Source organism: Globicephala melas, chromosome 12 (assembly GCF_963455315.2).
Source record: "Globicephala melas chromosome 12, mGloMel1.2, whole genome shotgun sequence".
Taxonomy (NCBI): Eukaryota; Metazoa; Chordata; class Mammalia; order Artiodactyla; family Delphinidae; genus Globicephala; species Globicephala melas.
Window position 1 is genome coordinate 28,128,959 of NC_083325.1, and position 16,868 is coordinate 28,145,826.

The window sequence follows — 16,868 nt, forward strand, 5'->3', positions numbered from 1 at the left end:
CATAATGAATGGTGGTCATTTCAGTGAAGTGGGAGGCAAATGCCTTTTCTAAGAGCAAGAAGGATAGAAGCAGGTCTAGGATTTTAAGTAGAGAGGAAAGGATTATAAATGGGTGCTGTGAGCGGAAATAGAAGTCAAAGGATGGTTGAATAGCCTTGAGGGTCCAAATGATACTGAGCAACACAAATGTGCTGTGGTGCTAGTTGCCACGGTCACAACCTTTTGTCTCCATGACAGAAGGGGGAGGAATTGGCAGTGTTGGTATGATGAAGATCAAGATGTTAAAGGAAGCTAAAGATTTAGAAATGGTTTAGTCAAATTGGTGGCTCATGGAAGTATGGAAACACGGGGTGAGTAGCTTCTAACTTTTATTCTGCCAAGCCCTGTTTTGGGCCCCTTACATTAAGTATTCTTAATACTTACAAATGCCTAAGGTTGATATTATAAACTCCATTTTATACCTGAGAAAACTGTAGCTTACGGAAGCCACATAACTTACTCAAACTCACCTGCTGATTAATGGAGAAGCCAGGGATCAAACTCAGATCTCTCTGAATCGGAAGCTTGGATAGAAGAAAATTCAGGATAGAAGGGGAAAATGCCGACAGATTTTATAAAAATCAGAAATGAAGACAAGGATTAGAGTAATGTGTAGGCCCCATGGAAATTAAGCAGAGGAAGAGGTGGATGGAAAGGGGGCACAGAGAGGAATTTCAGAGCTTGTAGTCTTGCCAATAGAGCAATGTTAATAGAACGTAAAGGAAAAAGTGAGGCTGTGAATGCATTGCCTAAGTGGCATGAGGAACATGGTTGACATAGTTGGGATCCATGAAGTCAAGGTATTGGGTGGGTTATCCATGTTGATGTTGAAGTGTCTCAGGATGATGGCAGAGAATGAGGTGGATAGGGAATCTGTGAGCCAAGTGGTTAAATTTCTGAGGAGCATGACCACAGCTCAATCTGGTGCCCTACTTCATCAGGAAGGCTGAGAAATTAGGGGGTCAGAAGAACAGTTTAAACATGGCAGTGAAGAGTATTGAGAGGCTGTAAATCTACTGAGGCAGGAGACGAAAAATCGGTTCATTTACAGTGAATGAGGAGAAAGAGGTAGTTCTTTGAAGAGGGCTTCAAAGTGATCAGGAAGGGGTCTGAGAAATGATACAATCCATTACACTAATGTGGAAGCAGATGAGGAGAGGCAGAATGATTTGCTTAAGTTCACACAATAAATGCGTGGCAATGGAGGGGGTGGGTGGGACAGTATGGTTGAATGGTCAGGAAATAGAGTTTGGAATGAGATTGACTTGAGTTTGAATATCAGTGTGATCACTTACACTGTGAGGCTTGAGGTATTACCTAATCTCTCAGCTTTCTCATGTGTAAAATGAGATATATAATATCTATAGCAAAGGATTGTTGTAAGGACTTAATGGTGAATATGAAGTGCTTACTTTCTGTATTGTGCTTGGCACCAGAAAGTGCCCAATATATTTTAACTGCTAAACTGGAACTGAACTAAAGGGCCCCAAGTCTTAGTCTGGTACTCTTCTGGTCATTCCACACTGACCTGACATTCTATTTAGAGGGCATTCATGTTAGGCCATCTTCATTCGAGTTTCCTACACTAGTCACTCCAAACTCACACACCCTTGCTGGTAAGAACTCATGTGAGATCTCTGGCTTCTGAGGGGGCTAAAAAAAACCCTGCTGACAGTGGCAGAAGCTAGTTTAACCACTACTATACATTTCTGGTCTACATACTCGTCTTCTTCCTGTGATGTACATACAAAAAGCTTTTTGCCGAGTGAGACGCTAAAATTGATGATTGAAGGGATCTTCTTTCATATATTTCAAGAGGTCTTTAAAAATACGGAAGGCTCCATACTCTCCCTACCTCTCCTACGTCTGTCTGAAATTGTTTAAGCATGAGTAATGAAACAAGGTGAGGACAGCCAGAGATTATCTAGAAACAGACAGGTTTAGCCACTTGCTCAGTTCCTTGCAAACCAGGACTTGTAATCCATTCTCCTCACTACTGGTTTATTTTTAAAATGTATTTTTAATTAATAACTACAATTTTTTTTGTAGTTATTAACTACAAAAAGCAGTACATACATGAGGGAAAGAATTCCAAAAGTGCATACATAGTAAAAATTATCTTCCTCCTACTTCAGGACCCTTCCTCCCAATCTCTCTCCTGGCTGCCACTACTGTTGACAGTTCCTTGGATATCCTTTCAGAAATATTCTATCTGTGTAGTATTTTATGTATATATAGGCATATATATGAATTTTTTCTTTGTGATTAAAAAAAAAAATTATTTATTTATTTATTTATTTGGCTGCCCTGGGTCTTAGTTGTGGCACTTGGGATCTCATTGTGGCGAGTGGGATCTTTAGTTGTGGCATGCAGGATCTTTAGTTGCGGCATGCGGGCTCTTAGTTGAGGCATGCGGGATCTAGTTCCCTGACCAGGGATCGAACCCAGGCCCTCTGCATTGGGAGTGTGGAGTCTTAACCTCTGGACCACCAGGGAAGTCCCGTGATTTTTTAATTGAGGTATAAATGACTTACAACATTAGTAATTTCTGGTGTACAACGTAATGATTTGATATTTGTATATGTTGTGAAATAAGTGTAGTTAATATCCGTCACCATACGTAGTTACAGAACTTTTTTTTTTCTTGTGGTGAGAATTTTTAAGATCTAGTCAATTAGCTACTTTCAATTATGCGATACAGTATTCTTTTTGGTTTTTTCCTTTTTTTTTTCAACAAATATATCTGTTCAGTTTTTTATTCAACCAAACAAAAAGATTCTACAATCAATTCCACTTGCATTTTTTCCTTGAAATATAGTTGATTTACAATGTTGTGTTAATTACTGCTGTACAGCATATATACATTCTTTTTTTAAAAAAAATAAATTTATTTATTTATTTATGGCTGTGTTGGGTACTCGTTGCTGTGCGTGGGCTTCCTCTAGTTGTGGCGAGTGGGGGCCACTCTTCGTTGTGGTGCGCGGGCCTCTCACTGTTGTGGCCTCTCCTGCTGTGGAGCACAGGCCCCAGGCGTGCAGGCTTCAGTAGTTGTGGCACGTGGGCTCAGCAGTTGTGGCTCGTGGGCTCTAGAGTGGAGGCTCAGTAGCTGTGGCACACAGGCTCAGCTGCTCCGCAGCATGTGGGATCCTCCCGGGCCAGGGCTCGAACCCATGTCCCCTGCATTGGCAGGCAGACTCCCAACCACTGAGCCACCAGGGAAGCGCCTACATTCTTTTTTAAAATATTCTTTTCCATTATGGTTTATCATAGGATATTGAATATAGTCCTCTGTGCTATACAGTATGACCTTGCTGTTAATCTCCTTTTCTCTTTTTCCTGAAGTATAGTTGATGTACAATATTATATAAGTTTCAGGTGTACAACAAAGTGATTCACAATTTTTAAAGGTTATATCCCATTTATAGTTATAAAATATTGGTTATATTCCCTGTGCTGTACAATATATCCTTGTATCTTATTCATTTTATACATAGTAGTTTGTACCTCTTAATCCCCTCCCCCATCTTGCCCCTCCCCACTTCCCTCTCCCAACTTGTAACCACTAGTTTGTTCTCTATATCTGTGAGTCTGTTTCTTTTTTCTTGTATTCACTAGTTATTTTATTTTTTTAGATTCCACATATAAGTGATATCATACAATATTTGTCTTTCTCTGTCTGACTTATTGCACTTAGCATAATACCCTCCAGGTCCATCATCCATGCTGTTGCTAATGGCAACATTTCATTCTTTTTTATGGCTGAGTAGTATTCCATTGTGTATGTGTGTGTGTGTGTGTGTGTGTGTGTGTGTGTATACCACATCTTCTTTATCCATTCATCTGCTGATGGACACTTAGGTTGCTTGAATTTTTTTTTTAAATGAAAACATGCTCTATATACTGTTTCATGCATTTTTTCACTCTACCCTACAATTTGAAGACAGTTTCATATCTGAATATAGAGTCTTTTCTCTTTCTCCTTGATGATTGCATAATTATCCGTGGCATAAATTATTTAGCCTCAACTTCCAGTTTGGTTCTTACATGCCTTTTTTTGTTGATGGCACCATTCTCCCGGTTACTCTGCTCCAAACCTTGGAGTAATACCAAACATCCTCCTTCCCCATACCTAGTAAATCATGCCAATTCTGCTTTTACAATGCTTTTCCTACTTGTCCATTCTTTTTCATTCTCATTGCCACTTCCCTGGTTTAGGCCTTAACATTTTCTATAGCATTTTCCTGTCTCCAAATTTTCTATTTCTGTCCACCTTGCACACTTGCTTTAGATCAAGTTTCCTAAGGCCAAGATTTGGTTTGTGTCACTACTCTTCTTAAAAACCTTCAGTGGATTCCCAGTCATTGTGTTATATTTTAAAACTCAAGCAGTGATCAATAAATATGATTTAAAAATTCTAATCTGGTGAATTTATGAAATGCAGATGTCTGGATAAGAATGTCCATATGTAGGACCTTTGGTCTGTATTAAAAAAAAGGATCCAAGGTGCTTTTGATGCAGTTGGTTGTTGGACCAGTGGAGCCATTAGAATAAAGTAGAAATTTCTCTTCCCAGTATTCCTTTTCCAAGATGCTTTTCCAGCCGCATCTCTTGCTACTACTTCTCTACACACCAGTGCAAATGAAGTTTTTGTTGGCCTTCTGGGTGCTCCTCACACCTTGCAATCACATCTTTAAAAAATGTTCAGGCTTAGTCTCTCAATGAATCCTTCGCAGCCAGAAGTGATCACTGTGCTCGATTCTCTGAACTGGCTTACAGGTACATTATGCCTTATCTCTTAGTTTCGGGTTTCTTAGTTTTGAGCTTTTCCTCCCTGTTAACTTGTAAGATCGCTGTCCGCAGAAACCTAGTTCGTCCTTTCTTAATATTCGTGCCTATAGAGGCTTTTGCACTTTGAGGCATGGGTCTTAAGAATTTGTAGGTTTAGTGCCATTGCCGGACTTAATCTCCGTTGCATATGAAGTCCTTAACTGTTCCTGCCTTAGAGCGGAGCTTTTAACACGTTTGCCGATTCAATGAATAACGTGTGGAACCCCATCTCCCAGAGAACTACAATCCCAGCGGGCATTGCGCGGAACGTCTGCGGACGCGGGGGCGTTAGGGGGCGTGCCGCATGTGAGGGAGGGGTCGTCCTGCGGGTAGCAGGAGGCTCAGGAGGCTCTGGAGACTGGGGTGAGAGAGAGGAGGGAGAGAGAGAGAGAGAGCGAGCGAGAGAGAGGGAGAGAGGGAGAGAGAGAGAGAGCGCGAGCGAGCGAAAGGTGAGCCGAGCTGAAGGAGGGCACGCGCTGCCGGGCACCCCCAGTCTATGGAGCGGGGTAAGATGGCGGAGGCGGAGAGCCTGGAGACAGCGGCGGAGCACGAGCGGATCCTCCGAGAGATCGAGAGCACCGACACGGCCTGCATCGGGCCCACGCTCAGGTACCCTGGGTACCGGGGTCACAGATGGGCGGGCACGGGCGGGATCCGGGGGCAGGCTTCCTCCGGGCTGTGCGCCGGGCCGGCCACCCTCAGGGCCAGCGCCGGCCCCTCCCTTCGGAGAGCCAGGCGAGCGACCTCCACCCTCGGTGAGGCGGGTCCCCCTCCGCAGTCTCGCCGGGGGGTCCCTTCACGACCGTCGGCGCCGGCAGCCCCGTTACTCTGTAGGCTCCTGCCTCCCTTGGGGCTGGGGCAGCCGTCGTTCTCCCTCAGAGGCTAGACCGGCGCGGGCAGCGGGAGCGCGCCCGGCAGGTGGTGGCTTTTAGCAGAGCTTTCCCACTGAGGACATCACCCTTCTGTCTCCGACTCAAACCCCGTCCTGCCCTAGACCCAAGACCTGCTCTTCAGGCAAAACAGAATTCACCCCACCGTCTCTTGCTCGGAAATTAAACTCTTGCCTCAGAATCACAACCACTTCTCAGATTCGAGTTCTTGAAAATCCTAGGCCTGGAAGGAGGGAAGTTTCCTTCAGCGTCTCCTGTGAGCGGGTGCTCGCTGAGCCCTGTCAGGAGGACGACCTCCCAAAGTGTGCAGCCTCCTGGTACTCCTCACCGAAGAGACGTTATCACCCCTCCGTTCCCTGTGACCATTACTTTGCCCACACACCCCCATTTTATTTGGAGTTGTCAAAACAAGCCGCCACCCACCTCAACTTATTTAACAAAACTTAGGTACCACTTACTATGTAAAGTGCAAGACATTTATTAAGCGATTTACAAGTATAACTTATTCAAACTGCACAACAGCCCTATTAGGAAGGTACTATTATTGCCCTCCTTTTACAGATGAAGCACAGAGAGGTTAAGTGACTTGCCCAAGGTCACAGAGAAAATAAATTAGGAGAGTCGTGATTCCTGCTCACGCATTCTGGATCCAGAGTCTGCATTCTTAATCTCTGTTTTTCTGCCTCAGTTGGGGATCACCATCTACCAGTACTTTATGTTAATTACTCACCAAGCGCAATTTCAAACTACCTTTTTCTTTCCCCTCAGTTTATTAGTGCCCTAGAACTAACTTATCTTCGTCCTTCCTGTGGCACCTTCTGGTCTCCATGCAGCCAACAGAGAGAATTATCTTACCCACCTTGTACAGTCTTGGGTCGCTGTTCCTCCCCTCAAAAAAGTTATTACTCACTACTTTGTTTTTTCATGGGGAGAGTTGCCTCATGAAAGTGTTTGAAGGAGGGGCAGGCTGGAGACTAGACTCCTCATTTCCACCCGCACAGCTTCCTTCTCCAGGGCATATTGTTAGCACAGTTTTACCAGTGCCATCCCTGGACATGGGACATGACCATCCTTAGTAGTTTGCTTTTTGTCTCTTACTGCATTATGATCATGACTGTCATGCTCCTCTCTTTTTACATTTTCTTGAGTTCTTAGGGGTGAATGACCCTCATTTCATTATCTTTACTTTTATAAAAACTAAGGACTACTTACTGATATTCTATGTACATTATTAATGGTTATTAATATTTGGTTTTCATGAAACAAAATGTTATTAGAGTTACTGAGGATGCTGTTTCAGTGTTCTACTAAGAAATTTGGCTGCTGAGCTATATAGTTGGCAGCCAAGCAAAGCTCCTGCTGGAACAGTTGGGATTACCAGAGTTTTGAGGAAGGATTCTTCATCAGAACACCATTAATGTTGTCTTGAGTTGGTTGCGGTTTTTAATTGCTGTCGTTCTTGGTTTATAGGATAAATGACTTAATTTAGTGTTATCAATTTAGTTGTGATTTGTTATGTTAGCTCTCCACTGAATAGTAGTGCATATTTGTTCAACTGAATTTTGGCCTGTAATTTTCCATTATCTTGTCTGAAGAGTATACATATTATGTTTAAAATATGTTACCCATTCTCCCGCAGATTTGCCTCATTGTTATCACAGAGTTCTTTTTTCACTGGAAAGTCAGGTTTTGTTGGGGTATATGGATTAGGGATCTTTTGTCCTAAGGGGACATGGTAAAAAAAAAAAGTTTTGAAAACCGCTGCACTATCCTACTACTTTTAGTTGCTTTTCTTGACTCCCTTTTATCATTATTAGGGGCTTTTCATTTTTGGCCTCGTCTGGTCTTTGGTGGATAACCCTAAATCTTACTATCAGACCCAAGATTCAATTACTAGAACATCCTATAATATAAGTAATATACACTGTCTCTGTCTTTAGTCTAGCTTGTTCTTCCCATATTCACAGGGGACGATCTCATCTTTCTTTCTTATTCCATTCAGAGGCAGCAGCATGCACAGACTTGATGTTTCACATCTCATGCTTTACCCTGGGTGCACTTCCATAATCATTATCTCCTGGTTTTCCATCACAGTTATTAAACAGGTTTGATAAAGGCAGTAGGCTCTCTTCCCTAACTTTACTCTTAACTGTAAATCTCAAACTCTATCCCTCTTCATAGTCTTTCCTGTTTCTTCTGAGGTAGCATTTTTAAGGCACCGGGTTCTTAGCTGTTCCTGAGAAAGGTTTTGTAAGTGAAGAGGAACTAGATAATAATAATTTGTGGTACCAAATTATTCTTCCAGTTTTATCCCTTTTTGTTTGAGGAGCCACAGTGGCTTGACTTTTTCATTATATAACTAACCTTATTTAAGCTTGAACAGTAAATGCAATGTTAGTTGATTCCCATGTATCATAAGGAGTGCCTTTCCTTACTTACTGTAATTCTGAAAGTCCCAAGCTTATCCATGCATATAGAGGCTGTTGCCTAGCAAATTCTTTTGGGAAAGCAGCCATCTCTTTCTTCTCTGTCTTCATCTCAAAAATTATTTTGTTAACTACAAGTCCTGATTTTGCAGATGAGGAAAGAGGCCCATAAGATGTTAGGGCATGTCTTGTTTTTAAAATAATATTGATTCTTGCCTTGTAGTGCTAATACTAAAATAGTGATCACAAATCACTCATGAACAATAGCTTCATAGTTTCATTTTTCAAATCACGTTTACATATCTCTAGTCTTCTTTCACATCAGTTATTCAGAATAAGCCATTTCCTAACTTTGCTCTCTGGGTGCTAGCAATTAACATTCAGTTTTAATTGCTATTTAAGATTTTAAAAGACTTTTAAATTTAACAGTGAAATACATTGCCTTTAAAACAGTAGCTTTATTGGGATATAATTCATATCCCGTACAGTTCACCCATTTAAACTATACAATTCAGTGTTTTTTAGTGTATTCACAGAGTTGTGTAACAGTCACCACAGTCTAATTTTAGAACATTTTCATCACCCCCAAAAGAAACCCCATACCCATTAGCACTCACTCTTCATTCTGTCCCCCTTCCCAAGGTAGTCACTACTTTCTGTCTTTATGGGTTTGCCTATTCTGTTCACTTTGTATAAATGGAATCATACAGCATTTTGAGGAACTGCCGAACTGTTTAACAAAATGTCTGTACCATTTTGCATTCCTGCCAGCAATGTGTAAGTGTTCCAGTTTCTTCATATCCTTGTCAGCACTTGTTAGTATCTTTTTTATTTTAGCCATCCTAGTGGATACGAAGTTGCGTCTCACTGTCGTTTTGATTTGCATTTCCCTAATGGTTAATGTTTTCATGTGCTTATTATTATTATTTTTGTGGTATGCGGCCTCTCACTGTTGTGGCCTGTCCCGTTGCGGAGCACAGGCTCCGGACGCGCAGGCCCAGCAGCCATGGCTCACGGGCCCAGCCGCTCCGCGGCACGTGGGATCCTCCCGGACCGGGGCACGGACCTGTGTCCCCTGCACCGGCAGGCGGACTCTCAACCACTGCGTCACCAGGGAAGCCCATGTGCTTATTATTTATTTATCTTTTTTGGAGCAATGTCTATTGAGATCCTTTGCTCAGTTTTTACTTGGGTTGTCTTTTTATTATTGAGTTGTAAGAGTTCTTTATATATTCTGGATATAAGTCTCTTACCAGGAATAGGATTTGCAAATACTTTCTTCCATTCTTTTGGTTTGTTTTTTCATTTTTCTTGTTGCACAAAAGTTAAATTTTGATGTAAGTCCAGTATATCTAGTTTTTATTTTTTTGCTTGTGCTTTTGGTGTTGTATCTAGGAAGCTTTTGCTTTACCCAAGATTATGAAGATTTCCTCTTGTTTTTTTCCTGAGTTGTATAATTTTATCTTTACATTAAGGTCTGTGATCCATTTTGAGTTAATTTTTGCCTATAGTGTAAGGAAGGGTGTTCATTTTCATTCTTTTACATGTTGATATGCAGTTCTAGCATCATTTGTTGATTGCCATTTTTCTAACCCAGATATGTTTCTGGTTGATTAATCTTGGTCTTTTTGCCATTAAATTTATATTCCTTATTTGTAGCAGAAATGTAACCTTCAAGACCCTGTCATTGTGTTTGTTTGACTTTGCTGTTCAGCTTGACCTCCCTTGTTGAGTGCTCTCACCTGGGAAGAAGTTTGCTCTAATGTTTTCAGGTAAAGGTTTTCTCTTTTTTAGCTTAGTTGCTGCCTTCCATTTCTGAGGTTCTTGTGTTATAAGAATGATGTGATTGCTATATTTGATCTTGGTAAAGCACTTTACTTTAGGGACTGATTCTTGTCTTACCTCATGGAATGGTTTTGTGTTATACTGCTCAGCTTTAAGATTAACGTAAGGTGTATTAATGATAGAATCTTATCTATTTGATCTTTTTCATTGTTGAAACATTAAAAAAGCTATTATATCAACATTTAAAAAATTTTGGAAGCTATATTAAGAATTACTTACACTCCTATAACACTGCTGCTGTTGTTTTGGTGCATTTCCTTTTAGACCTTTGCTTTATGTATTTTGTTGTTAAAAAGCTGTATTCTTGGTGCAGTAACAATCTTCTCTCTTGCTTATTTAATTGTGTGTAAAGCTGCCTCTTACAGAAAAGAAATATGGGAAATATTTTCAAAAGCTGTTTAGCTCAGTGTCATTTGATAATTAAATATGGGGAACTGGCTTCCGCATTACTACTTCTGTGCCTTTGGCCACATGGCTTTGTTTTCCATCCTCTGCCCTCCCCTGTTACCTAAGTTGTACAGAAACCAGTTAATCATAATCCTTGGTTTATGACACTGTCTCATTATTGGTCACCGCATGGACCTCTTTAAACAATTAATTACTTGTTTTTATAAGCAATTTACCACCCTAGTAGGCAAATTTTTCTCATCTTTAAAATGGGGATTATACCACCTACATTGCAGGAACGGTATCAAAAAAAAAAAAAAAAGAAGATAAAGCATTCTTCACTGTACCTGCTATGTAGTAGTAACTCCGATAATGTGAATCATCTGCCTTTTACCCTTGAGTTTGCTATGTGGACTTAGGTATTTCTGTTTTTGGAGTTATGTTAATTACAAAACTTAGTGTTTGGAGTGGTTCTTGACTTTTTTTTTTCCCTTCCACTCATACAGCTGAGGGATATAATATTCATCAATAATCAGACCCTGGAAGTGGTTACTTTGATATAGACTGGAGAATGGAGGAGGAGATGGGAAACAATTTTATAAAGGCAGTTCAGGTGACTGATATACTCCGTCCTTGACAATCAGTGAGGGGAAAGAAATGATCTCCCATTGCTAATTGCTTATTTTTTAGTAGTAGCTCCCTTCTAAAAATAAAATTTTTATATTTTAATTTATAAATGTAAGGTAATGACTTGTAAAAAGAAGAAACAGACAACAAAAAACTTAATCCTACCACCCTGTCACAATCTTATATTTGTATATTTCTTTTAAGCTTTTTCCATATTTATTACATTAGAAGAATATTATCATGTTGTGTCTTGCTTTTTCAGTTAACATATTATATACAGTTTTATACATTGTTATATATTATATATCTATATTATTTTGGTGGCTTCATTCATGAATTAATTTATGCATTCATTCTACAAATATTTATGGAACAACTTCTATGTGCCAGGTACTCTTCCAGGCTCTGGGGTACAACAGGGAACAAAATAGACATGTCCCTGCCCTTTTGGACCTTACATTCTAGCAGAGCACTCACAGAATAAACAAACACATAGATACATAAAATAATAGTGTTATTTAGTTGTTAGTGTTACATATGATGGGGTATTAGTTTTGATTAGGTGATTAGAAAAAGTTATTCTGGCAAAGGTTTGAAAAGAGTGAAGGAGCAAGCCATATGGCTCTCTGGGGGAAGTACCTTCCAGACAGCAGGCACAGTGTGAAGACTCAGGAGAAGCATAATGGGAGGTGATGGTAGGAAATTAGTGAGAGTCCAGATAGTGTACACAAAGAAAGAGACTGATTTTATTTCTAAGTGTTATGGCAAGGTACAAGAGAGTTTTGAGCAGGAAAGTGACATGCTGTAACTTAAGTTAAACAAAGAACATTCTGGCTGCTGGGTGAAGATTGGAGTAAGAGAAGAAACAGGAAAACCAGTCAAGGGATATTTGCAGTAATAAGAACTAAGAGATGGTTGTAGCATGCAGTAAGATGTTGGGGAGGAGATGATGAGAAGTAGTTGGATTTAGAATATGTTTTGAAAGCAGAGCCAAAATATTGGATTAGTTATAGGGGTTAAAGAAACAGAGGAATCAAGCATGATTCCAAGGCTCTTGGCCTAAGTAAATGGGTGAATGGTGGTGCCATTTATTAGAATAGGGAATAAAGGGGGAGGAATTTTATTTTTCTTCGTGGCACTTACTATTGCCTGACGGATATAATTTTTAATTGTCTCCTTCATTAGAATGTGTATTCCAGGAGGGGAGGAATTTTGTTTCTTTTGTTTGCTGCTGTATCCTGGAAACCTGAAAGAGTGCCTGGCATACAGTTGGTACTCAATAAATATTTGTTGAATGAATAGAAGAATAAAATAATTGTACCATGAACTGTTAATTATTTGGGGGTTAATTAAATGATTTGTAGATTAACTGTCTTAAAAAATATGACTAGGCTTTTGAGGAAAAAATAAAACTGCTGAAAATCTTGAAAACCTCGGCGTGTTGGAAGTGTTTATTTTTTGGAATTACGTATGATTTTAGAGTTCCTCTTTCTCTTCAACAAAAGCGTAATCTAAAATAATTGGCCTCTAATGCCTGTGAATCTTAAATATTTTTGCAGTATTGTTAAAATTTTTCAAATATAAGTATGATAACTTTAGTGACTAAAATGTTATGATCTAAGTACACATTGTATAAATAAAGCTTAACATTTGGTAATAAGTTAAAATTTTTGTACATTTGGGAAAAAGGGGGTGGACAGTGTTAAATAAGTTTCAATTACAATATGGAATAGGATAATGAATTTTTTGTGGTTTAATAAAGAAAAGTTAGGTTTTATTTTAATAACTTCATTGACTTGTCAAGCAAATTGAAAAATGAAAAACTGAAAAAGCCCTCTTGTAGCTGATAAGACAGTGCTGGTTTGGTTCAATCAGCATTGGGCTCCAAGTCTGATTTTATTCGAGCTAAATAAACAAAAATTTTCATTGAAGCTCTTCCAGTGGAAGGTTATTCTGGTGTGTTATCTGATCAGTTAGATTCAAGCCATAGAAAAATTAGTAGTCACAGAGGGAAATTAAATGGGAGAGTAGCATTTGGCAATCATTCCTATGTTGAATTTGAAGAATTTATTAGTTATCATTAGATCAAATATATAGTGCTGGTGAAACTCATCTGGAAATTTTACCTAGTATAATTCTGAAAATAAAATATGAATGGGTAAATTATCTTTATTTGTATGGGTTTGAAATATTTAAAAAGTGGAAAGAAAATGATATGAACCATAAATCTAGTATTTTTCCCATTCCCTCTATTCCTCATTTTATTAGTTTGTTGTTTATTCTTCCATTGTATTTTTAATGCAAATATAGGCATATATGATTTTATTTTCTCCTCCCCTTTTACAAAAGAAGCAGTGTACTGTATATGCAGTTCTGTAGCTTAGTGTTTTATATTATTTCATCAATATATTTTGGAGATCTGTCCATATCAGTATGCAGAGATTTCCCTTATTCTTTTTTACAGCTACATAGTGTAAATATACTATGGTTTATTCAGCCAGTTCCCTATTTCTGTATACTTGGCTTATGTCCAGTCTTTTGTTGGACAAAATAATGCAGCAGTGAATAATCTTGAATGTCTGTAATTTCTTATTGTACATTTCCTACTGTATCTGTAGGATCGATTCCCAGAAGTGGGATTGCTGGGTAAAATAATGAGTGTACCTGTACTTTGGTAGGTATTACTTTCTACAGGGGTTGTACCATTTTGTTCTTCTTCTAGCCGTCTATGAGATTGCTCATTTCTCCATAGCATTTTCAGCAAAGTGTGTTTTAGACTTTTGAGTTTTTGCTAATATGATAATGACAAATGGTATTTCAGCGTTTTTATTTGTACTGTATGAGTGAGGCTGAACATCTCTTCATATGTGTAAAGACTGTGTGTGTGTGTGTGTACTGTCTGTCCGTGTCCTTTGATTATTTTTCTATAGGGTTGGTATTTTTCTCTTTGATGTGGGAGCACCAGTAAAGAACCTTTGATAATTATGCTTTGCTTAAATGCATCAGGAGTGTACAAACTAAAATGGGTTGTGATTACTAAAACAAAGAAACTATTGTTTTTTATGGAATGAAAGTTTCAAACCTGCCTTTCTGTTGTTTTAGTTATAAAGGAACATGAATAAACAGACATTTTAAAAGAATTAAAAAAAATCTTATACCAAGAGGCTATGATAATTTGAAATCAGAAGATTTTTTGGGGGAATGCAGTAACATTATTAGATAATGCTGCTTCACATACAAATACAGTTCTTAGCAAATCAGAGGATGTCAACATTTTAATAAATTCTTTACGTTAAAATGTTCTGGTATGTATTCACATGTTTACATAATTTCCAGCATTTACCTAATTAGTATATGAATTAGTTGCAAAAAATTATTGATAAGGACAATTATTTAGTATGGTTTTGGAAGCAGTTTAGAATTTTAGAGGACTTTTATGACGTAGCTTTAGTTTGGAATATGATATGTATGAATATTGATTAGGTCATTGAGGAAAATAAAGATATTTTGATTCTTTACATCGTTGGATTTGATAGATTTTAGTATTCGCTAATGATGTAGTAATTTATTTACTCACATACAAAATCAAGCTTCCAGCTGAAAACAACTTGAAGAAATAAAATTAGTGAGTAGCTTCTCTATGAAACATGTTAATCTGGGTTGAGATGCTGAGCAACTATGACATTTAATATTTGCTTGGGGGAGATAGCAAAAATAATGAGGGGGGAGGAGTTAGTAAAAACTGAGTTAAAAATAAAGCTGAGCTTAAACCTGATGTGATTAATAGCTTATTTCTTAGAGATGTCTGCTATGGCTGTGGGAAAAAAGAGTAAAGCCTTTTTTTGCAGTGTAGTAGTATCTGCTGGAGTATTTAGAAAACAAGACAGTTTGCTGACTAGCTGATGTTACATGGACTTTGTTTGAATATTTGAGGTAAGGAGAGGTCAGTTAAGAGATAGTGATAATGAAATATTTTATTATTTTGGCTATTTTAGAAAGCAGTTTGTGATGTGTATCTGTAAGTTATATTTATGTTATATTTTACGTTCCTCGATGTCCTTGGAATGTTAAATGTTTTCTTTCAAATTGCGGGTAACATTAATATTTCCTTCACATTTTGACTGATTTTTTTGAAGGGTGATTAATTTTGTCTTAACTCTGTTTTGGGGTTATTCTCAGTCTCCTTCCCCTCTTATTCTGGTTGACAATTGACTGTTTTCTCTTTCTCTCTCTTTTTCTCTGATTTTCCCCTTGCCTTGTAGAAAGGAATTAGATGGTTTCCAAAAATCTACATGATTTAAAAAGATATTGTAATAGATACATCAAAGGTGGTGAGCAAATTGGGGGGAGGGAAAACAAAGGTAGGAAAGAGAATATGAAGTCAAGAGTGAGAGCTGTTAAAAGATTATGTTTGTTAAGGTAGGCCATCAGTTTGGCTCTAGGCTTTCCGGCAGCTAGTGCAAAAACGAGATATGCTTTGTTGTTTGAGTTATGGTGTAAACTTAAAAAGTAGTTACTTTGGAGAAGCACAGCTATTCTTGGTTCTGAGAACTGTTTCTCCCATATGTCCTCACAAAGAAGGCCCTGTATAATGTAACTTTAATAGCCATATAGTAAATGCAGCAATATGTGACAGGCTGTTTCTTATATTGTCCTTTAGTGAAAGCATATGGCATAACCAAAGCACAATTTAGTAAAAGCAGTTCTGCAGGGAGTCAAGGGAATGCAGTTGTCTGCTTGTCTTGGCTTAATCAAGGCATAGATTTTATAATACCTACAGTGGAAGTTGATGGTGCATTATCCCGCTTACCCCCTTTTTTGGATTATTGATCACTTTGAGAATCTTTTGAATGCTATACACCCTTTCCTTAGTAAAATGCATGTGACCAGTCTTCATAATTTCTAGTCTAGAAGAGTGTATGTCTTGCATGTACGTTAAGTCTTCATAAATACTGCTTTTAGTAGTCAAAGTTTTTGATAACTGACAAGTATCCGTGAGTTCAAGATTATATTTTTTTGCCTTTCTTTGTGAATGTATCACTTGCATGTGTTCTAGGTTAAGTAAGACCTGTATGTGCTTTAAAAGTAAACCAGCTGTGGGTTGGAATATTATTTTTTTATGAAAGTTGAAGAACCTGGATAAGCCACTCTATTCCTTCAAAAGAAGTAGAGTGAGAGAGAGTACTTAAGGATAGGGCCAAGGTTCTTTAGAAGTTATTTGGGTTGTGTTCTAGAAAGAAAGAAATGCCGTTAAAGCCACCAAAATTTTATTCCTAACAGTCTTAAATTTGATGTTAAAGACCAACCCACCTTGGCCATTTAAAAAACTGCCAACAAATAAAGTAACCATAGATGTTTTGTCTGTGTAATTTAGAGTATACTTCCTGGAAAATGTATGCCTTATTAAGGAGGTTATTTACCTGGAATGTCTGGAACCTACCCTGTTCTGGATGTATAATTAAAAAAAAATTGAGATGTATAAGTCTCAAGAGCACAGAGATTGATAAAATAAAATTTAAGCGTGTAATATATATTTGCATAAAAAAACTTTAAAACATGCATCGCCCGGTTAAACATCTAAGTGAGCAAGAATTATCACATTGCAACCAACTAGGTTACCTTAATGTGATTTGTGATGATACATATGGACTAGGACTCTGTTAAAATACATGCCTCCCATTCACAGTCTTGGAGATCATCAGATTGACATGTATCTTGCACTGTAGTGAATTTACTTTCAGGTACTACTGTGATTTGATAAAAGCAAAAGCAAAAACAATGACAATAGCAAACTTTTTAAAAGAACAATTCTGTCATTTTTTGGGTA

At 38.2% G+C, this 16,868-nt stretch overlaps 1 protein-coding gene across 7 annotated transcripts in view; it reads left to right on the plus strand.

The window, feature by feature from the left end:
* Positions 1 to 5,182: 5,182 nt before the first annotated feature.
* EXOC6B (exocyst complex component 6B) overlaps positions 5,183 to 16,868 on the plus strand; it is a 708,873-nt gene continuing 697,187 nt past the window's right edge. For all 7 annotated transcript variants that reach the window (XM_030877541.2, XM_060309973.1, XM_060309972.1 and 4 more), the window contains exon 1: positions 5,183 to 5,475. In XM_030877541.2, coding sequence (XP_030733401.1) covers positions 5,363 to 5,475 — 113 coding nt within the window. In that variant the 5' untranslated portion in view covers positions 5,183 to 5,362. The remainder of the gene's footprint in view (positions 5,476 to 16,868) is intronic.